The sequence below is a fragment of the Elaeis guineensis genome, chromosome 1, assembly GCF_000442705.2.
Source record: "Elaeis guineensis isolate ETL-2024a chromosome 1, EG11, whole genome shotgun sequence".
Lineage (NCBI taxonomy): Eukaryota > Viridiplantae > Streptophyta > Magnoliopsida > Arecales > Arecaceae > Elaeis > Elaeis guineensis.
In genome coordinates this window covers 109,335,849-109,359,183 of record NC_025993.2, presented here as the reverse complement: position 1 = coordinate 109,359,183, position 23,335 = coordinate 109,335,849, and the positions used below count along the sequence as shown (strand labels likewise).

The following is a 23,335-nucleotide window of genomic DNA, read 5'->3' as shown; positions in this document are numbered from 1 at the left end:
TAAATAACTTGATGCTACTCATGATGGCTATAAATGCAGTAGCATATATTAAAAAGCCCACTTGTTTTTATCACAATGTAGACCAACATGAGAAGCATTACACCATTACCTACATCAAGACCAAACGAAGTATTTGTTTATAATGAAATTTCTATTAACTTTGGGTTGGCAATATAAATATCTTATACAAAAACTTGTTTACAAAATATTTTTGACACAGGAGCTGAATAAGTCCTGTTAATGAAATTTGTTTCTTCAATTTAAAACAAGCAAAGAAAAGCATTATTTCAATATAAGCAGAATGATAGACAAAGAAATACAGGGAAAATTTACAAGGCAACTTTAACAGTTCATTAACCCCTTACAAAAGAAAAGAAAAAAACAGCAGTTCATTAAAGATCACATGCACCAAAATGACTTTAAAAAATATGTGATAGTTAAATAGATGCACTAATTACAAATGGTAAACAAATATATTTTACAAAAAAAGGTAACTGATAATAGTAACCTCTTTTATTACCTGCATATCATTGTGTCTGGTCAAGGTAAATATTGACTCCCTAAAGCTGCATTGAGGGAATACACAAAATAAATTACAAAATTATGTGACATGGATGGGTCTATAATGGAGTAGCATAGTTAAACAGGAAATAATAATATCAAAACTCATATGACTTGTATCTATGAGAAAAGAAACAATTTTGTTTCTATAAATTATTGGACTAAATAAGCAACATAAAGTTACAGCAAGTATGCCAGTAATGATAAAAAGATAACTATTATTACAAGAATGGAAATAATGTAGACCACTTGGAAAAAAATAAAAATAGATAATAAAACACTATGTATGGTTCAAAATAATGGACACTGGGCAAAGTCACAAAACTGGAGTGACGGTCTCAAAACTTGCATGGTTGTCCATGAGAACTCATTGATGGAAGGATAAAAAACTGCAGATCCATAGCTTTGGCATTCAAGCAAGATATGTTCTTGGACAAGAAATAGAGAACTTTGGAAAGTCTTCTTCGAAGGGCCAAAACACAGACAACAGGCCCAAGACATAACAATCATTGAAGTTTGACATTAATAGGCAGCCAATGTAGAAAAGAGCTAATTTAGGACAAGTTCAAAGTGCCATACAAGACAATCCAAGGTTTAGGCATTCGAACAAGAAATTTTCTAGAAACAGCACCGGGGAAGAAAGTCTTCCAAGGATCTAAAATAGTAGGAAGGTTGATATCAGTTAGGCAACTGCTCTAGAGAACGAGGTAAATGTATGATGAGTTCAGATTTAGTTTTATCACTGCAAAGACATTGGTCAGCAATTACCATTATCATTAACAGCAAAATCATGACAGAAATTAAAAGACTATTGCCTAATATAATGGTGCTCAAATCTTCACCTCATGCATTTTTTTTCCCTTCCACGAAGGAATCAAGCTATCTGAATCAATATGAAGTATATTCTACACTGGTAGGCTTTGCAACACTGGGTTCTGATTAAGGAAAAAAAAACACTGGTTTCTGATCAGAACTAGCATAAGATGTAGCACGATCAGCTTTTGATGATTCAGTGATACAAGATAAAAACAACACACAGATGCAACATCAGAAGTAATAAAACCCACATGCTAGTGTGCCTGCTCATATTAAGCTGAAGTTTGGCCGAACTCTTGCCTTAGTCAGGACCAAGTTGAATTCTTATAGAATCCATTTTGAAGTGGGTCAGAGATTCTCACTGGATTAACCATTTTTGACCTCATCCTAGATCGATATTGAAGCAAAATAAAGTTTGATTCATATGAACTTTAAGCATCAGCTATTAGGAAATTATTATTAAAAAGTAATGATTGTATGGCTCATTAATAAACAAACCAATATCACAACCGTATATTTTGATTCAGGCCTCAGCCATCCTACTAATCTTTAGGTAATAAAATCACAATCATATGTTAGTTTTAGTTATCAAACATCGTGCACACATGCGAGTCATTTGTTTACTTATTGAGATTAATAATATAATAAAAGAGTATTGCTTTACCATACGTTCAGCTCATCCATAAATCCATTAACATCATTATTTCAGTTGTTTCACTCTCTGTTAAGAAGGTTTGGGAAGAATCCATCTCTTGCTCTGAATTTATTGGTTCAAACTTAATAATATATCTCAGGACTTAAATTTGTAGGTCTGTGAGGCACCAACAAGAGTGACTTGTACTAGGAAATGTAAAAGGAAATTCAATATTTAAATATCTTTATGTAGACATTTAAGGTTTTCTATTCCCTGAAATCTTTCATATTTGCATATGAATCCTTATCTTTTTCATATTTATACAACAATACTTGCAAAGTTCTCCATTTGTATAGATCAGTCCTGCTAGTTTTCATCGATGAAACCAATTGAAGGTTAACCAGGATTGTAGAAGGACCAAAATACCCTTAATTTAACAATGATTCAGGCTCGAGACTTGATCTCTTCTCTCTCACTTCACCTTTCTTGCTCAGAACTTGGTCATTTGGGGACCAACAATGAAGGGGCACGTGTTAAATTGACAATTAGGTGTGAGGGCTAGAGGCAAAAAATTCCTAAAAAATGTGAATTTAACATCATTAAGAGAATATAAGCAAAATATTTCCATTATCATATGGTTAACCTGAGGGATGTATAAACAATAAGTTATTAGATCTCAGGGATTAACATACAAATGCAGAAAAGATGGATTAATATGCAAACACAAAAGATTTCAGGGACTAATCTGTAAAAAACCCAACATTTGAATACACATTTGCTTCTTGACTCAGTTTATTTTGCTTAAAAACTAGTTCATTCAATTTATATAAGTAAAATCAAGATTGAACTTCTTTTCAATGGTAAAATGTTCAAATGAAATGAATTCTAGCAGAACAAGTGGCATTACATGCAAAATCCTAGAGCACTACCAATATAAAAAAACTATGTATCACAGATATACCAGTCAATGCAAGCAGAGCCAAGGACCCAGAGGGGAATGTGACACAGCATACATAATACAATATGGTACAATACCTGAGAGAATTTGGAACCATATCACACAATTATGGTCATTCCACTTAAGCCTACAAGATCAATTGAGTTCTCATTGCCATATGCCAAACTAAGACCAACCCAGGTCATTCATCTTCACAACCCACCCTAATAACCCAAATGGACATGTTGACACAATTAAAACATAAGCATGGAAGACTTTAGCCCCAATTATTTAAAAGCCCGTGATTACCACCCAAAGTCTGTTAGAAGCCCTGAATCAGAGAGCCTAACATGGGTCAAAGAAAGAGATTTAAGCATCTACTCCACAATAAGATTTTTAACTCTTCCAATGATGAAAACAAGATATCGAAACAAGTTTAGATGACACAAGCTTTCAAATTTAATACACAACCACCAACATAAAAGCAAAGGCCAGTACTGAGAGAAAAAAAGAATAACTATTTCAAACCTTTCCATTCCAGCGCATGGAGGACCTTGATTCATGTGCTCTGGGGTAAGGATCTCTTTTAATGCAAGAAATTCTAACACCTGCAACAAAATATGAGCATCAACAAATCAATGAAATTTCCTAGACAAATTTAGATTAATGAATTATATTACATATGAAAAAGTTCTGAAAAACTGAAGCAAACCAACCTATGACTGATCAATCAGTTAAATTATGTCAAATCAGTATGCCAGCCTAGGTATCTACTGAAACAAAAAGACTGGATAAATAAGGTCTGAAATCTTGTGGTACACACCTATATCCTCAACGACATGGTACATCCCCTACATCTACTCAGTCCACCAAACCAGAAAACAACTCCATGATGATATGCATTAATATGGCACAAGGTACAGGGTCAGGACAGTATCGTATGATCAAGATTTCAGACCACATAAAATACACTATTCATGTTGACACACAGGAAGGATGGAGAGTACATTTATTGAACAACACCATGAAAGTCTGGTTCTATGGTCTAACTCATCAAATTAAATATCAAATATAACAATTAGTGAAAGGTGATCGCTTTCTTTCTTCAATCAATATTAAGGAAAAAGAAAAAAAATGCAGGAAACAAAAAAAAATAACTCATGACTATTTAACTATATGAAATCTCAAAATTTGCCAGGAAACAAGATCATGATGTCCTCATGACATAACCAAAAATCCTAAGGCTAGCCAAACCAATCCGAAAGTCATGATAGACACTTCTAATGCATCAAACTTTCTGCTGGGACACATCACAATACTACAAAAATCAATAAGGCTCAACTTCATTGGTAGTGTTATAATTCAAAACAATTGCAGTTAGTTTCATTTAGGAGCAATGACTCCAAACTACTGGAGATAGTTAACATTGCAAATGTACTATAATCAAAAGTACACATATAGAGACTTGCCAACCTTGAGAAGCTTCCGGATTATAGGAATTCTGTTGAATTTACTGCGGTTTTGCTTCATTATATTGTGCAGCATCTGCAATCCTATGTAACACAAAAAAGTCATCATTTTTTATGCACAAACACAATAAGTTATTTCTTCTACAAAATATAAAAAATATAAATGACATGAGATAATGACTTCAGGTACCATTTTTGTTGATTATATCCACTAAAACTGTCCGTGATTTTGTTTTTAAAAGAGCATCAAGTATCAAGGAAAGATCCCGTATGCTGAACCAATGAAAAAAAAAAAAAAGAATGAGGCAATCAAGTTTCCAAAAATCATAAAAAAAATGCTGCAATAATCACACAAGAATGTCTAATACAACCTTTGAGATGCACAGCCTCCAACAATATCCCCTCCTGCTGCAGTGACAAAGAGAAGCTTCAAATAGCCTTTAGTGGCATCCTGCTCAAAGATGAAAGATCTTAGAACCCATGCAACGCATCTAAGTAAGAATGAAAGAAACAAAGAATTTAAAAAATTGAAAATTAGGAAAACAAAATACCATAACCATAATCATCCAGCCACAGCTATATGGGGTCAAATAAAAAGGTTATAATTAAAAGAAGGCAGCATTAATCTAGTATCAGAAAGGGGACAATAATAATAATTTTTTCCTTGCTCACACAAACAAAGCAATCATTATAGAGTTCCACTTTTGTCAAAATCAGAACTGTAAATTTTGTTTGCACCCATACCGATGTTGTGCTGACGAAATATGTTGGAACATTCAAAAGCATTAAGTTAAAAACAAAGTAAATAGAATCATGGATAGGTAATACTTACCTTCCTCTTGCTAATGCCTCCATCCTCATCTAGTAACTCATTAAGTTTTTCTTCAACTGCAATACAGGTGAAGATATATTAATATAGTTACTGTAGCTTAAGCAATAATCCAGCTATCATATTAGAGTATGCAATTACCTCCATCAAAATGTCCGCTACTAGCACTCGTTGGCAATTTTTTGACCTTGTGGGCCACCAGGCTTTTTGCATTTGAGCTGCTCTTCTTTATTGTAACATTTGAACGAGATGATTTTGCAGTATAAGTTTTTGACATATTTTGCTTATCACCAACAACCTTGGACAGGGAAGTCTTGCTTCTCAGGATGGAATCAAACACTGATTCTTTCATAGTAATTGAAGTTTGAAAAGAAAGCATTGAAGGTTGCACATCTGACACAAGTCTGCACATGGTCGCTTCAGTTTCTCTATTATCCAGACTCTTTGTAGGGTTTTCTAATGACTGAACATCAGATACAGATCTGGACATGGTTTCTTCAGTTTGAATAGGACATAGAGTTTGACAAGAAGCATCCAATGAATTAACATCAGATAATAAGGGCCTGAATATGGATTCTTTGGCTTGTTGATAATCTTCTGAGTCTGTGGGAGCACATTGAATTAGCAAATCTTTATTTTCCATAGAAATCTCTTTATGTTTCAAAGTGTTAGCATCCATAGCATCAGAAACAGTCTCATCCACATCTAGCTCTCTTTCACTATCTTCTTGGATCATCACAGGTTCAGGATATTCATCATCTGAATCATCTTGGACAATAACCTCAGTATTCAATGGATCGCCGCCAATATAGCCACGGCATTCAGGAGCACCACATACACATTTCTTAGCAGCAGCGCCAAATACTCTTACATAGTTGTAATCAAATGTTACCTCTTCACCCTGGATAGTAAGCAAATGTCATTTACATAACAAATAAGCAACACTATGAACATTTGAAAAATAAAACATAGAGGAAAAGTGAGAAGAAAGACATAACCAAATAACAAATATTTTTCTAAAAACTATGATATTTTATTCAAAGATAACTGATAGGAAAACAATGCAATCATTAGAACCCAAATGCGGCACGTGTAAAGCATGACTAAAATATAATCAAGTGACGGAGATAAGAAGGCAGTTCAAAGCTGTGAGATACACTATTTCCATATATTTCTTAACATGTACTACAAATTGTCACACAGTTAGCAACAAAGAAAGGAATGTGTCTCTTTATTTACTTATAGCATCAAATTTAAAGTGGAATGATGATTCACAAATGACTTCAAAATGCAGCTAAGATATGATATATCGTAGAAAAATATCACAGTTCCAGAAAAATTTAAAAAATTCAATGTATTTTACAAAGTTATCTAAGCGAGATGACAATAGTATTAAACAAACTGGATTTGAGTCTCCCTTCAACTTCGAAGCTCATTTGAAATGAATGCCAACTAATCAAATTGGTCCACACATTGTCTCATGCCAGATGCAAGATATAGCTGTGAAATTTATACATATACATGATATGCCAACATTATTAATGTTCGAACTCAAGTTTGAAAGGCAAAGTATATTATACTTGAACATATTTTTTGCATTCTCATGTTCAGACTGATACTTGAGTCACATATTTTCTGGTACCAAAGCATGGGAAATACCATCATGAATCTTTCCCCAACACTCAAAGCCCTAAAGTGCAATCTGAACATTTATTGGCAATCTTGGCCATTGAATAATTCTGCATCCCTTGGAGTAGGAGAGATTTGGCAACTTATTGCTGATCATCTGACAAAATATCATACTAAAGCTCAACTGAATCATAGGTCGTGTTTCCTCATAGAGTCATCTGGAATCAACTTTGATGATCGTGTTAGATGTTGCTTTGGGTCACTTCACCCTTACCCATTCTGAAGAGGCCTTGGCTTCATGAGTAGCAAAAATGTCTACCACTTCTTTTCTAATAGATCGAACCAAAATTGTTCCTGTTTTTCAGGATCACATTATTTTAGTGCCTTTGAGTCCCAAATCTTCAACGAAGTGCGTTACAGGGTTTGTCCTTATGGATCTTCATTTGTCTTCTGTTGTTCTCTTGTATGCTATTTTTGCCATCTTAATAGTAAATCAACTATCATATCTGATTTTGACCTCCTGTCCATTTCCATGGATGCTGATGGTCATCCTTAAGTATTAGACAACCATGTTTCTCGCTCTAGTGGCTTTTCTTGTGCCCTTTCTTTCCCCATTCTGGATCTTTCCTTCACCGTTATCATCTGGCATGTGAACATTGAAAACTGACCTCCCTTCAACATTATGGCCCCTTAAGTTCTGTTATGCCCTTTGTTGTCCTTATGGTGACTCTGATAAACTAGATGCAACTCTTTCCCTAGCATGGACATTCAATTTCCTAGTGCACACCAAAAAGATGCATTGTCAATTATTCCTGTGCAAATTGCAAGAGCAATTATTTATTGTCATGTCTTGATCATTTAGAACCCACATCAGCCTTGTCCATCATTTTGTACTCTTCATCCAAACTCCAACTAGCATCAGACTGACCAGGATTCATACTTAGACCATGGCTTACATGCTGCTCATCATCTGCCTTCCACTTTCATAATTCCACAAAGCTGTTAAAACTTATGTTTCAAGGATCTTAACACTAGGAGCACCAGTTCATTAATTATTGTCAATCCACTCAGCAGGTCTATTGGATTGTGAACAATGCATCTTATGTTGAACCTTCACAACCTGCACGATGGTCTCCCCTCCTTTCACAAAAACATCATAGTTTACTACGTCTCCAGTCATGGTTATATTAATGCTAGACTCCTGCAAAATATAGTAGTTGACACACAGTTTATTCCATGCACCTGGTTGTATTTATAAAATGGGATTCCTACTAGTTGATTAAACAAATCTAGCTTTCCTGATTCATTATAAACATAATCTCATTCCATTCACAACTCTAGTAACAGCTTAAAGGATTAATACAGGTAATGAGATATCCTAAAAGGATCCGTTATTTCCCTAAATTTTCCTCATATGCAACCATTGCATTCACTTTTCCTTGACATATTCTTAGCCATATACTTGGCATAAATCATATGAACTATTTTTTGGGGTGCTAAAATGATGTATCTTCCCCTCTGTTAAATCAGATAAGTTGCATGGATGATGAACAAAGTCCACCAAAAATCCAGTAAATCTCCCACAGACTATCTCCTACACAATGAAATCCAAACTCCAAGATCTCAAAAATAGAAAACAAAATAGTCAAAAATCATTTAAAGAGCAAGGCATATGTTAATAGTCAAAGGTAAAATGGGGAAATATTGAAGAATCATATTCATCATTAGTGCCATTATGCTTTCAACTGGCATTTTTAAATGTTTAAAATACCCTAATCATAAAAGTGATTTAGAGCATAGAAGCCATACCTTCATAGTGCATGTTTGGGGGTGCGTTTGTACTCGTCAAAAGTGATTTCGGATCTAAAAGTAAAATTTCAAGTGTTTGGCTATAATCTAAAAATAATTCTAGATGACGTTTCAGATCTCTCAAAATATGGTTTAGGTAAAGATGATCTCCTCCCGCTTTCCATGGACGCAACACCACAAACTAAATATCGCGTTTGCAGAATATTAGTTTTTTTTAGAAAAATCACGATTACCCTCTCAATACCCCTCGCAAGTCGCTTTCTTCCACTTTTTTGTCCATCAGGAGACTCTTTTTTCAGATTAATCTCATCTCATCTCCATCCACATCCCCATTAATCTCCTCTCATCTCCATCTACATCTCCTTTTACTTTCAAAATCATTAATCTCCTCTCATCTCCCTTTACATCTCCTTTAGTCTGACTTTCTTATCTATCGTAATTTTTTTTCTTCAAATTAATCGCATCTCATCTCCATCCACATCCCTGATTAATCTCCTCTCATCTCTATCTACATCCTTTTTTTCTGACTTCTAGGATTTAATCACCTCTCATCTCTCTTTTTGTTAAACTTTCTTGTCTATCAGGATTTTTTCCTTCTTCATATTAATCTCCTCTCATCTCCATCCACATCACGTCCCCTTTTTGCCAACTTTCTTGTGTATCAGAACTCTTTCTTTGATTAATCTCCTCTCATCTCCATCTCTACCTAATGACACGAAGGTAATTTCGAAAGAAATAAAAAAGTTAGCAGATAAATTTAAAAAAAAATGTACAAAAAAGATAAGAAAAAATAAAATAAAAAATTTTATATCCAAACAATTTTAGAATCATTTTAGATATTTGTTCTTCTTGATCATTTTGTGATAAATTTTAAAAAAAATGTACAAAAAAGATAAGAAAAAATAAAATAAAAAATTTTATATCCAAACAATTTTAGAATCATTTTAGATATTTGTTCTTCTTGATCATTTTATCATTTAAAAGCAGCTTTTGAATCTATTAACCAAACATACAATAAATTATTTCTACAGCTTCAGAATAATTTTAAGATATTGACAGCCAGACAAAAAACTACATCCCAAAGCAACTTTTGATATCAAACTACAATTTTTACTAAAAATTGCTTTCTTGCCAAAAGTTACAGCATCCCTAAACAGACCCATAGACCATAAAGGAACCAACTTCTTTCATCAAACATAAAAGAATTTGCTTCTTCCAAGCATTGGTTTCGGTACACACCAGAACCCAACCGATACAATATTGGTAAGGTACACTTTTTGGTATCAACATCGTTATTAGGGCATCTAAGTATAGGTTCCTTATCAGAATAATACCATATATCTTGTATGGACTGGCACTTTCAATATTTAAAACCGTGGTCTCTTCTACAACCAATTTCCCCAACAGTAGTGGATGACATGCTCTAACTACTCTTGTTTGACTAAATTCATCATCTATTCTTACATCAGCTATCTTCACGTAGAATCCTCTTTCTCAATATTATTTCTTATTGCTTTTCCAAAATCCAGTCTTAAATAAATATCTTGGCATTTTAATTACACCACATGCAGACACTAACTCCCATTTGGATGAATATGATGAAGAGCTCAATGATGGTTCATATTATACAGTAACTATGGTCTACATCTTGCATATTGCTTAAAGCTAAATACCATCATGCATGTTGACTAATGCTACATTTTGAATGCACAAAAGGAAGCATGATTCACAATGAACCTAAAAATGTTAAATAACCACATGTAATAGCCAATTTAAGTTCAATCAAAAGAATAACAAATGGCACAAAGAAGTTGAGTCATTACCTTCTTAATATCTCTTATTGCAAACAGCCCAATACAAACTTCTCCATTTACCATCCACTGCTTCCACAAAATTAGAAAGAAAAAATAAAGATCATAGTGATTTAGTAATAGAAGTATAGCTATTAGTCAATTTAAGCATTGAAAAATAAAAAACTAATACCAGTTATAACTAGCAATATGATGAATTATATAAGATTAAAAGTTAGCACCCAGGAATCAAAAAAAGCTGCCAACATAAAAACTCAAATATAAGGCATACCACATTCCAAATACACAGTTGTTAATCATTAACAATTTCATAATTATGTCCAACATTATCCCTCAATAAAACTATACGGCTTCCAAAGAAATTCAAATAGAAAATTTTTATAAAAAAAACATTGGTTATTGGTAGATAGAAGACCTAATGCTTAATGGCTTCAATATGTTTTTCTGTAAAGAAATTTTACAAATTAATGATTAAGAACTTGATCTTCTTGCTTCAAGAATTTCTTGCCAGTGGATGGGTGGATGACCAAGTGAACTTATATCGCTAACACTCAAAAGAAGCAAGAAGCGAAGAAAATCAAAGAGCTTAGACCAAAAAACTTCTCTACAACAGCTTTGACCAAAGAGACCCTTAAAGGCATTTCAACACATTTTCTGAAACATTAAAAGCAACTACGCTACCATAAGGACAAAGATATCAAATAAGCAACAGAAGAGAAAAATTTAGAAATGAAACATTAGCAACTTCAATTCAGTACACATAAAACCCACATAAAAATACAGATATTATGGACAGAACTTATTCAAACCACAGCCAAAGTAATCAAGAAACATAAATTTTGTGCTCGTGCAAATTAAGAGGTCAAATGTAAACAAAACAATCACCTTTTCAGTGCGACAATTAGGATTGCAGCTGTGATTAATGAAGCGGCCCAAGTTTCCTTTAGCACACGCATCTATTACCTGAATTAAGAGAAAGTAAGGCTAGTCATTTGAAAAAAAAATCAATAGTAACACATGCAAAGAGAAGCTAGATTTTTAAAAAACAAGCATGTTTTGCAAACAAAGAGGTACCCAATTTTCTAGAACAATTAACAAAAATGTTTCAAATGAAGCATGTAAAAATGAGGAATGTCAAAATACTGTGTCATGTATTACGATAGCTGTACTTTTATTTCATTTGAATAGCGAACCAACAACAAAATATTGCCAAACATTCACATCATTCATCATAAATCATTCACGTTATGCTGCTCAATTCAACATTGCATAGAAAATTGTTAGTTGTTAACAAGTGTTAAATGTTCTAAAATTGTGGAACTGCCTATGACCACTAATTACCAATTTAATATGCTCCGCAAACCTGCATGACTAGATATATTAGCAGATGCAAATTTTATTTAGATATTTGCACTGCACTAGGCAAATGAATGGGAGTAGTCTCAATGCAAATCAATATTGGTTGCAAAATTCGAAAACCATTATACTGGGCACCAATTCTACAAGCAGGAAGATTTTCTAGATGTCTTGTGACATCCCACACCACCTCGCCAGACCAGATCCTGACTGCGAAACAAGTATCTATGGAAGTGAGACAATTGTTTTCACTAGTAATATGAAATCAAGAAAAGCACGAACATTAGAAAAAGGGGGCTCTATAATAAATATTCTCCAGATCATGGAAATCTACAAATAATAGCTAATACAAGGCAGGGTGGACTGGACTCGCACATAGGACTGCTGGTGGGCAATACAGACATGGATATCCCCATGGTAAGGGTTTACCATGCCACTGGTGGTGAGTGGTGAGGCAAACTGTTTTCTATCGCCATACCAGACCATTTACACTCAACCTAAACTGTCATATCAGATCTAGTCCAAGATCTCTTTCCAAAGGGTTCCAGTCTAAATCAAGCAAAAAAGGCACACCTCAATTTTCCCCAAGTCCAGTCCTGGAAAGGAAATGCTGTGGACAGAAAATTGGATATCGTATTCAAGGTGGGAATATGGACATTATCAAATTTCTGATTGGTGGATAGCCTGCTGATCAAAGCTCTCTCTTATATTTCTCCAGACTGCAAAAAACCAGCTGCACAGATGCCGGTTACTATACTTCAGAGTTTAGAACAGACAAAAACATGAGAATATATCTAGTATTGTTCAAGACCTGGAAATGTTGTGGACAGCTAGCTAATTGAATATTGTATTCAGGTGGGAATATGGACATCATCAAATTTCTGATCGGTGGATGCCTTGACAACAAAGATTACACGGTTATAAGTTGTAGCTAAAAACAGGCTTCAACAACATGATGGCAACAAGAAAGTTAACTTCTTCAAGGATTAAGCAACAAAAAGACTACAAGGTTATGGGTTTTAGACAAAAATTTCAGGAGAAATGCAAATATTTCTTTAATTGGCTAACAGAATCAACATCCCTGGGGCTTAGATTGATTAATATGAAACAGCTCAAAAATGAAGTGTCCTTTTTGCTGCAATGACCAAAAAATTTGAAAGGCTGTAAACCAAAACTGACTCATAAACCATTTATTCAGCACATGCTATACAAATGGTGCAGCGAAGGTTTAGGCCAAGGGGAGCACGTATGCCTCACCCCTCCCCATTCTTGAAAAAACTTGAAGGCCTAAGACCTATAACAAAGCTATGTTCCCATGTGCTTTCATTAACCCATCCACCCCTCCCCCCTCAGGCCAACTCATGCCCAAGCCCATGGGCCCTGAAGCCGCCCATCTTGTTGTTCCATAGCCCATCAAACCTCACATGGAAATATTTAACATTATTAAAAAATAGAGAGATGAGGGTTACGAAATACTCTGTATGTGGAAACCTATTGCTTCCCATCCCTGGTGTCAAGTGCCACTTCGTTGAGTACACCATAACCAGCAACCAAATCCTCTCTCTCTCTCACATACACACATAGTTGGCTTAAGAGATCACCTGTTTTCTCTCCACAAGTCAGGTACTCCAGACAACATCAGAGCATATAGCAGCGAGCCCTCGTCTCCCTGCCTCTCCCTCCTTTCCCCTCTCTCCTCATGCATAATTACTAGCAATACAATTTTACCGGTGGCTTGTGGACTAACTGCCTCCAGCAATGTTTGTGAGCCATATTTTATTATGTCAGAAGTTTTCTTCTATCCAAATTCATTGTCATATGACTGAATGTTATTCTTCATATAACTTATTTATTTGGGAAGACACATGAATAGTAATACCAATTCATTTTTACATGGTTAAGTATTTGAAGGTTTGTGTGTAGATTTATCCACTTGTCATTCAAAATGCAAACTTGTAAATTACAAGGAAAGTGAATAAATTAACAAATTGATATATAAACTAACAAGTTTTGACAATTTAATAACATTTAGTATCTTTGCATTGTTAGGATACCTCAGTAGCTTAAAATTGCATTATAGAAGTGCCCCCTATAAAATGAAAAAGCTATATAATTTCTAATTAAAAATTGTACGGTAGTTTTTTTAAAAAAAAGGATCAGCATACTTTTTTAACTGAAGTTTAAAATTATTGTAAATATATTTCAATTTAAATTCAATAATCAATTACCAGATATTAAGTTCCCCTAATAGTTATGCACCCTCCTGGCTCTGCCATTGTGCTGTGGTATGGAAAATAGTAGCCTATATAGTTCTTGCTAATTTGACCTGACAACATTGTTGTCACCTCTATATGCAGTTACAATTTTTAAAACACATCAACCATTTATAAGTTTTGCAAAGCCATCTAATTAGAGCTAAACTTGCCGCATGAACTGTGACTTCTGATGGAGTTCATCAAATTTACTTTCCTCAAGCAAGCTATGGTATATATCCTTTTCTTTAAGTACTTAAAGCAGAAGGCAGCAAAATTTTAACTCCCAAATTTCACCTGAAGCCAACAGGCATCACTTTATTATAAAGGCTCAGTGATCTACTTCAAGAATTCTAATAAAAGTAAGATTAACTATAAATATGACTCCCATAATGTTAGATGATAACTTCATCCGAAAATATCAAGCTGTTACGAAATGGATCAACAATGTGTAGAAAAAGGTGGTGAATGACATCAGGTTGACAGCCAGTAATAATAAAGCAGCTCAAACTAAGAAATGAATCCCAATTTCATGTCAAATTCATCAGGTTGAAAAAGTATATGCAATTCATTTTCTTTCAAAGATGATTACATTTACTCCTATGCAGAAACAACTCAAAACCCAATATTCCATGAAAAATGAAATGAATAATAAGCAAAAATAGAGTAATTAAAAGCAAAGGTAGGCTTGAATAGGCCAAACCTCACCACCATTCAATGTCATGAAGTAGAAATGCTTCTGACCTCTGGAAGCATAGCATCTTTGTCGAGCTTCATATGAAGCTAAATCAAGCACCTGAAATGGCAAAGTATAATGTAACTATCAAAGAAGTGAAAAAACGTTAAATAACATACAAACTCGCCTGTAAGTTGCGAATTAATGGCAAATGGAAGAATAAACCCAAACATTATTTAAAATGCTTTCACATAACTTTAACTCACACAGGATGCAGGTATTGAATTTCCAGCTTACACCAACAAGGGAAAAATTAGGGAGCATGAGTTTAAAGAAAAGGTGGAAAAAAATTCCAAGATTACCTCCCCAACATATTCAATAAGAAATTGCCCTTGAGATACATCTTCAAGCAGCTGTAAGCCATAGCCTTTCTTTCCACAACGAAACCACTTGAATTGGGCATATTTGCGTTGCTGGAACTGTTCTCGAAATCCTTTTTTGTTAGAAGCAGAAAGAGCGTAAGAAAGCAAAATGGTTGGGAATCAAAGAATAGCTAAAAAACAAGAACCTGCTGATTTGAACAAAGATCCCCACATGGGCATGTTCCTTTGACACACTCTATGTTAAGCATCCGATTTAAACATGCACCTCCACAACCCAAATTGCCATCTGAAGGAGGTTTGCACTGACAAACCATGATCTGTTTCAGGAAAAGAACAAAATAAATGTCAAAGAACCCAAATGTATCAAGAATAGGTAACAGAAGAACAGAAAAGGATTTTTTTTTTTTTGTGGGTACATAGAAAAGGAATAATTAAGTGAAAAACAGAATGAAAAGCAGTGAACAAAATGGCAGGCAACATTAAGTAATTGGACGAAGGAGAAAATTTTGGATTTTGACCAGCTAATTTGCTGTACATGAGATTTGGAATAAGAATTAACATAAGTGGATGTGGCACATTTTATGAATGCTGAATCCATATGCATGCCGGCTGCATAATGTGCTACAGATGTCTGCATAGGCCAAGGCAGCATGTTTTGCAGCCTGATTGCATATGGACTGCAATAGTGACAGATTATAATTATATATGTCACTTCTTAAAGAAGATTGATTTTTAGTGACTTTTTGAAGATTAGTAGCTTAATTACTACTAGTTTCATTTATTGGTTATCTAGTTTGATCAGCCATGCATCTTTTTGGCTTATATTTTGATGATTTGTCATCTGATAATTGGTAAATGTATCTGTTGAATTAGCATACTAGAAATTTGAGGATACTTCATTAGGGGATATTGTTACTCTTAACCAAACTAAGGTAGTCTCTCATATAAGTAAAAGAACGTATCTGAGTTTTCTTTTTACTTATCTATTTGTAGTTTTTAGCTTATTTTTATCTATTTTCATGAATGTTTTGTTATGTGTTTTTATTTTTAGCAATCCAACTGCATACAAGCTTGCGTATGTGCTTGAGTCCTGCATATGCACAATGCAGTTCCCTAGCTGCTTGCATACCATGGTCTCTTATTAAAGCCTTGCCAGTTACCGCATGCAAATGATTCCAACATTCATGTCCAAGTTCTCATTCAAACCGCATGTGCGAAATGTATATCAATAGTCAATATCCAAAAAACACCTAAGGAAAAAGTGCAATATCAAATATTCATCATTTATAGTGACACCTAATGGGGAGATAAATGATACGGCAACCATCACATGTCCTTATATGAGTTTACCAAGGCTGATTTCAGATCCATGTATCTTAAAACAGAAGGAATCCAACAAATTTAGCTTTTTACCTTAAAAAATCAACAAATTTGTAGCACCTATCAAATTTAAGGTCCTCAAATAATTTTAATTGCAAGGAATTTGGAAAGAATGATAGGTGAAATTGACTGAATGAACTTCTCAGGTTCTAGTTTGCCCCCCACCACTCATCTCTATCTACATCTTCTCCAACCCCTTCCTCCCATGCACCTCTTCATGATGATTACTAATACTGAGATTAGTCCTCCTCTTACTTTCTCTTCATCTTTTCCCTGACCTTCTTCCTATTTCTTCGTTATTCACTATATCTAGATCGGAACATAGGTCAAATCTATACACAAACCTGATTTCCATGCTCCTCTCTCTCTCTCTCCCTCCCTCCCCTTTCCCATGACTTTATTTTTAATACAGGGGGGAACTCCAACAGCATGATATCTCATCACTTATATGCCCAACTCAATTTTTATATTTAAAATTGTATTATTCATATGCAAGAACCATTCTCACATATATGCCAGCAATCCATCAGCAAAAGTTCTAGATTATTTCTCAAAGCATCACAGAAACACATGGGACTTATTTTGACAGTTTTCTATCTTTGTTTCCTTGCAAAAACCAGCATACAATTCTACGAAAAAGCATACAACGAGTATTTCACAGCCATCTCAAATATAAGAGCATTATTCATTTTAAGTAATTATGGAAATTACAATAACCACCACCACCCCCCCCCCCCAAAAAAAACAAAAAAAGAAAAAAAAGAAATCTAAATATTAGCTCCAAATTATTGTTCAAACTCACTATCTTTGTCTCCTCTTCATATTTCCAACTTTGAAGAGAGAGTTGCAAAGGCCATAATGGTATTCTAGAGGCCAATCATGGTGACCGTTTGGTATGATATGTACAATTGTATGGTCCCATATTGAACCATCAGCCAGAACTACCAGTAGCCTATTACCAATATGAGGTCAATATGGGCTGGTACAGGCAGTGTGTACTGGCCCCAATGTGGTACCTTAATGCTTTCTTTGAGAGTACCAAGGTGGTAATTTAGCAGTGTATCTACATGACTTGCTGTTGAAAACAAGCTTTGAGTTGATATAAGGGATTGGCATCATAGCAGAACTTGGGGTGTCAGTCACAACTCACAAGGCTTGTATTAGATGGTCAAATCAAAAGCCTACCATGAAGGTAGATTGCCTGTAGGACTATCATGTAAATGCTGAAGACCATTTTATCACAAATCATTCATGAGACAGAATTGTGCTTTCTTTACAGATCGACAGAGAGAAAAAAGCAGCAGCAGCAGTGAATAAACAGATAGGCATGTAAGGAATATCATAGTTCTATCATAGTTCCATATCAAACAAAGAATGAGACAAGCCAAACCTCATCAATGGTCTGAGTTTTACGTTTACGATGCAGAAACAAGTTAGACTTGATAAGCATCCAAGAGGCTTGTTGTGAAGCTGCAACAACAGCAAAGAGAAGCACAAAAGAAAAGAAATAAACATCTAAACACACCCCAAAAGAATATGCATATTTTTTTGACTGCAACAAGAGTTTAGACTTGTGTGACATGAGCATTATGATATGTAATACGAAATCCAATACCTTTTAATTTTGAAATTCCAGTTCCCTTAGAACAAGGTTGTATGTTGGAAAAATCTTCATCACAAGAAACATCTGAAATCTCCAATTCTGCATTAATTTCTGCATTTGTCTTCTCTTGCAGTATTGAGCAGTCAGCAAATGCCTTGTCTGTGTTGTCCTTACAAGTCCTTCAGAATAAGAGTTGTAGAAGTAAGCGAACAAATGAAAGGCTAAGGCTCAAAAGGAATCTAAGCTAAAAATTTTCAATCTCAAAAGATGTGGCAGAACAAACAATTATAGCCAAACACGTCATACAGCAACATGAAATCAAAATGAAGTTGAGCTTCCATGCATTAATACAAAATACTTTATGCATGTGAGTATGTATGTATATACACCAAATGCCGCTAAGCAAACAAACAATGGATTAAAAGGGTCATAATGCACAGATAACAAAAAAAGGAAAAGGAAAGAAATAAAGAAAATGTTTGAGTTGTTGGTTCATCCACACATATTAAACATGCCTAGAAACTTTCTAATTTTTTGCATGTACATGCATTAGCATGATTTTTAGGAATATAAATATGAAATTACTATCACAATAAAGTGTTTACCATCTGCAATTTGTCTCATCTATGATATCTGCAAGTGCAGCTGATATGCAGCGCCACTTGTGGCAATCATCACAGCACACCCATGCAACACGTGGTGGTAAAGCCTGGCCCTCTAATGCACAAGCTTCATTTGATGCCCGTTCATTACCTGCAGGCATCGTACCACAGTCTGACACATTTTTGGAAACAACTTCTCTTCCAGCACTATATTTACCTATGCAATGAAATGAGTAAATTTAAATCATATTTACCATGATATTCAGGAATTAAAGAAAAAAGGATATGCAAATAGTCATCTATTAGAAATAATAATCATCTCACTGAGAGAAGGAAAGAGAACATTGCTCATGGATGAACTCACAGCTTAGTTCAGTTGATACACTCAGTGCAAACTTATTAGCTGCCCCTGAAGACAAGCCCATGCTCCCACTTTCTTCTAAGCAAGAATCAAGTGTTTGACTTTTCTCCTTGCTTCTGCTCTTATTGGTTGACTTCCTTGCACTATTCTTCTTCTTCTTCTTCCCATAAGCATCCTTCCTCTGGCACCTCACTGAAACAGGTTTACCTGAACTCCCCTTACTCACCCTGGAATTGGTACGTCTAGGAACCTTATGCCCTTTAATTTTATCAGTCAGCAGTGAGGCCCCTAAAGTTCCACCTTCTGACTGTCTATCTCCACCATCAAACCCAGGCAATGGCCACATCCTGCAACTCACTTCCTTTTTCTTAGGTTCTTCACATCTCTCAAGTTCAACCATTCCAACCACCTCAGAATCCACAGCAAAGGTCTTATCTTTTGAAGCTTTTCTAGTAGCTTTCTTGATGGACTTAGAACATACAGGAGTTCCCTCATCAGGGTCACCTTGCTTTTTACATTTATGTCTACTGAACTTTAAAGGCGTGCTAGTATTGTTCAGGTTTTCCAGACCAAGCAACTTTTCTTCAATAAACGGATGTTCTGATATGGTGCATGTTGTAACATCAGCTTCAAGACCTTTCTTCCCTTTCTTTCCTTTCTTGGTGTTGGTCTTTGGCTGCATATCCAAAGATGGAGAAGATACAGGATCCAGAATAGTTTTGACGTTGGTCAAAGCAGGAGCATGCAGGTCATCTTGAACCACAGGTACAGGAACAGGTATGCTCGGAAAAACTCCACCATCTGGGCTTGTTGACGTGGCAGCCTCACTAGCAACAACACCAATATCCACAACAGGGTTATAAACATCAGAGTCTGGTGATGATCCTGGATCTAATGAGTGTCTCTTGTTGATGGCTTCCATCAAGTTTTCAGACCCTACTTGAGATGAAACCCCAGGGCACTCACCCAGCATGTTATCAACAGATGTTTCATGAGTCAAAGTACTTTCTACATCCTTGTCTCCATGCTGTCCATCTAGTTGAAGTGACTTGATTCCCATCACATGCCTATCTTCTGCCAATTTGTCTTCAACATCAACTTTACTGGAAACGCCAGAATTGGTACAGCAATTTAATGGCAGGCAAACATTGTTATTGGTTTCTACTGAAGCTTGTGAATCAACCAGAGCAGGAAACATAGGATGCACATACATATGATCCTCTGTATGCATAAAATTAGTTGAAACAGCACATTTAGTTTTTGACAATCTAAAAGTCCCATCTTTCTGGGTTGTATTTTGTAGCTTTCTACCTGCACCATGCCTCCCTTTCTTTGACCTTTTGTTCTGAATCTGAGTTCGATCAGAATCAGATCTTTCGAGCTTGCCATTTTGCTTGAATATCCTTAAAATGTTTTCAGCCTCCCCCCAGGCAGAATGTCGCACCGGTCTGTCGAAGCAGCTTCGTTTCCTTGTTACTTTGTTTAAGATCTTAAAACTGCTGCTTGAAATTGATGCGCTAGTGTTAATTGCTTTCCTGCATTTCCTTGCATTCTGTCTATTTCTACTTAATGGATCCAACCTCTCTTCATTCAGGTTATTCCTCAAGGAAGCAGCACGTTTAGGGTTTGTACGCCTGAAGACAATTAAAGGAACAGGTTTTGGATTGACCATTCCACCGTCACTCTCCTGTCCACAACGATCTTTTCCATTATTACAGCAACTTGATGTTATGTTGCAAGCATCAGAATCATTCCCTATGAATTCTGGCCCCAACGAGCAATCAGAAGGGCAATTTTCTGCAGCAGTAAATGGATGATATGATTGCTGAGAGGATGATCCTTCCACAACAGAGCAAGAACCCACTTCCTCAGGTGAACCCTGCATTAAGTTCTGGCAAATGCCTCTCTGGGGAATACCAATTCCATCTGAAGGACTGCAAGATTCAGATTCAGATTCACGCTGCTCCTTCTGTGCTCCTTTAAACTCCATGCTCGGACAATAACCAGATTGTGTGCTTAACAAGTGATTCTCCTCTCCAGTTCCATCATTTGAGCAAAGCATGAAATTGCAGTTTGTTGATGTATCCAAGCAATACTTAGAAAGAGGAGGACAGCAAAACCTACCTACATGTTTAGTGGTGTCCTCACTTGTTTTTATCAAGGAGAAATCTGCTGCCAGTTCTGAAGAAACAAGAAGGGCATCATCACATCTGCTGCAGTCTTTAATGTCATCAAATAATCCAGCAATGTATCTGCCTTCTAATCCAATCGCAAGTCCAGAAGAATTCCGAGAGCCATCTCCTTCCAATGTTCTTAGTGGTGACAGACCTGGAAAGTCATCATTCTCTCCTCCATTAACCATCTTCGGAGTCTGGACTGATTGTCCGTGTTCTGCAGTAATATGCCTCCTCTCTTCCTCAGCTCCTAACCTCCCACAACCTTCATTCACCTCCTTGCTCTCCTTAAATAATATCTCAGAGCAATTCCCAATATTGACAGAAGCATCATGGCCATCAGAAGTAGCAGAGCAGACTCGCTCCACCCATTCTGTAATATTTGCATCACTTTGCAAAAGGTTACCAATTTCAACAAATATATGATGAGTGCTCAACTTTTCCCTATTAACCATCTTGGAAGTCCCCTGGGATGGCCCCTTGTCTAAGACAAGGTGCCTGCTCTCTTCCTTAGTCTCCACAAACCCCCCGCAACCTTCTCTCGCCTCATTTACCTCCTTAGCTGAGACTCCCAAGCTATGGTTGCTGTCCATCATAACAACACAGCTCTCAAAAGGAGGAGAGGAAGCTCTCCCCTCCAGTTCCCTAACTTCCAAATTATTGCTCATTTGGAGATCATGCTCAAGACCCGCATGACCAGCACTGCAATGTTCCTTATTAACCATGTTTGGAGTCCCCACCAGAGGTTCTTCTTTTAAAACGGCAAACCCACTTTCTTCCGCAGCCTCCATGAAATGCCCACAACCATCTTCCACCTCCTCCTCCTCAACCGACACCCTTGAACCATTCTCAATATCAACAGAAGCCACATTACCATTGCAAGTAGGAAAGCAAGCTCCCTCTTTTACATCCCAGACATCTGTCGGACCAGCCGCCCGATAACCATTCTCCAGACCCACATGACCAGCATCATGAAACCCATCCAATGCCTGATCACCAGTACCACTACGGCCATTCAACGGCTCACCAACCTTCTCTGGGGCTGGCCGGGGCTCACATTCCTCTCCTTCACTCCCATTCAACAACAAGCAACCACAATCGTCCTGAGGGCTCCCAAGAACCTCCCCAGCTCCTCCAACAGCCGGCGGCAATCCGCACACGGACTCCCCTCCGAACTCCCGATCTCCACAACGATTCCTTTCCGCCTCCCCCATTCCTAGAAAACCTAAACCATCCTCAAATTAACCCCAAAAAAAAAAACCACCAACCGCAGCAATTAAATAAAAAAGGGAAAAGAAATCAATCCATCGCGAGGGAAAATCCAATCTTTTTTCCTCAAGCAACCCCAATAACCCAAGCAAGAGAAGAAAAAACAATCAATCCAAACGATCGTCCACCCCCAATAAAACTTGAACTAAAACAGACCCAGATAACCCGAATAAAAAGAAAAAGAAAACCCTAACATCCACCCACGGACGAAAGAAGGAAACGATCCGAACGAACTTTGGAGAGAAAAAAATCGATCAAAATAGAGAAAAATAGATGAAAAAAAAGGGGAGAAAAAGAGGGACAAAGAAGAGGACCCGGGGAGGGCTCGAATCGGCCGCCGCTTCGGCTTCTTCTTCTCCACCACCAACGCCGCTCGCTGGGTTCGAAGCGGATAAGCTCTTGGCGTCGCCGTTCATAAGACCTCTCCAGGATTGGGAAGAGAGGGAGAGGGGGGAGAAAGAGTTTGTTGACGGTTTCAGAGGAGTTGGAATCCGGCTCGGTCTGGGAGGAGGAATAGGTGGGGAGGGCGGTTTATTTTATTTTATTTTATTTTATTTTATTTTATTTTATTTTATTTTATTTTAGTGCTAATTTTCTCGGGGGAAGAATGGAATACGTGTAATTCAGTGCTCTGGTAATTTTAAGAAGAGGGTACGAGTTACCAAAAAAAAAAAAAAAACTAGCATGTAACGCGGTGCCTGAAACGCTGACCGAAATTGACGCTATTAGGAGCATATTACGAGAAAAACATGGGTCTCTCAAGAAGTCTATAGTCGTTTTCTTT

The 23,335-nt window shown here is 36.3% G+C and overlaps 1 protein-coding gene across 4 annotated transcripts in view; it reads right to left on the bottom strand.

Annotated features, from left to right (window-relative positions):
- The window catches only part of LOC105035108 (uncharacterized), a 28,545-nt gene extending 5,484 nt beyond the window's left edge, over positions 1–23,061 (bottom strand). The window contains exons 1-17 of one of the 4 annotated variants that reach the window (XM_010910525.2): positions 22,866–23,061; positions 19,112–22,498; positions 18,751–18,964; positions 18,158–18,324; positions 17,933–18,012; positions 15,348–15,479; positions 15,142–15,258; positions 14,807–14,899; positions 11,381–11,458; positions 10,508–10,564; positions 5,388–6,147; positions 5,250–5,305; positions 4,789–4,868; positions 4,608–4,690; positions 4,422–4,501; positions 3,477–3,556; positions 521–566 (exon numbers count right to left, since the gene is read on the bottom strand). In XM_010910525.2, the coding sequence (XP_010908827.1) occupies positions 521–566; positions 3,477–3,556; positions 4,422–4,501; positions 4,608–4,690; positions 4,789–4,868; positions 5,250–5,305; positions 5,388–6,147; positions 10,508–10,564; positions 11,381–11,458; positions 14,807–14,899; positions 15,142–15,258; positions 15,348–15,479; positions 17,933–18,012; positions 18,158–18,324; positions 18,751–18,964; positions 19,112–22,496 (5,508 nt within the window). In that variant the 5' untranslated portion in view covers positions 22,497–22,498; positions 22,866–23,061. Of the gene's footprint in view, positions 1–520; positions 567–610; positions 1,497–3,476; positions 3,557–4,421; positions 4,502–4,607; positions 4,691–4,788; positions 4,869–5,249; positions 5,306–5,387; positions 6,148–10,507; positions 10,565–11,380; positions 11,459–14,806; positions 14,900–15,141; positions 15,259–15,347; positions 15,480–17,932; positions 18,013–18,157; positions 18,325–18,750; positions 18,965–19,111 lie in introns of those variants that run through there. The other 3 variants (XM_019847224.3, XM_019847223.3, XM_029261835.2) reach the window with 3 other exon arrangements.
- Positions 23,062–23,335: the final 274 nt, after the last annotated feature.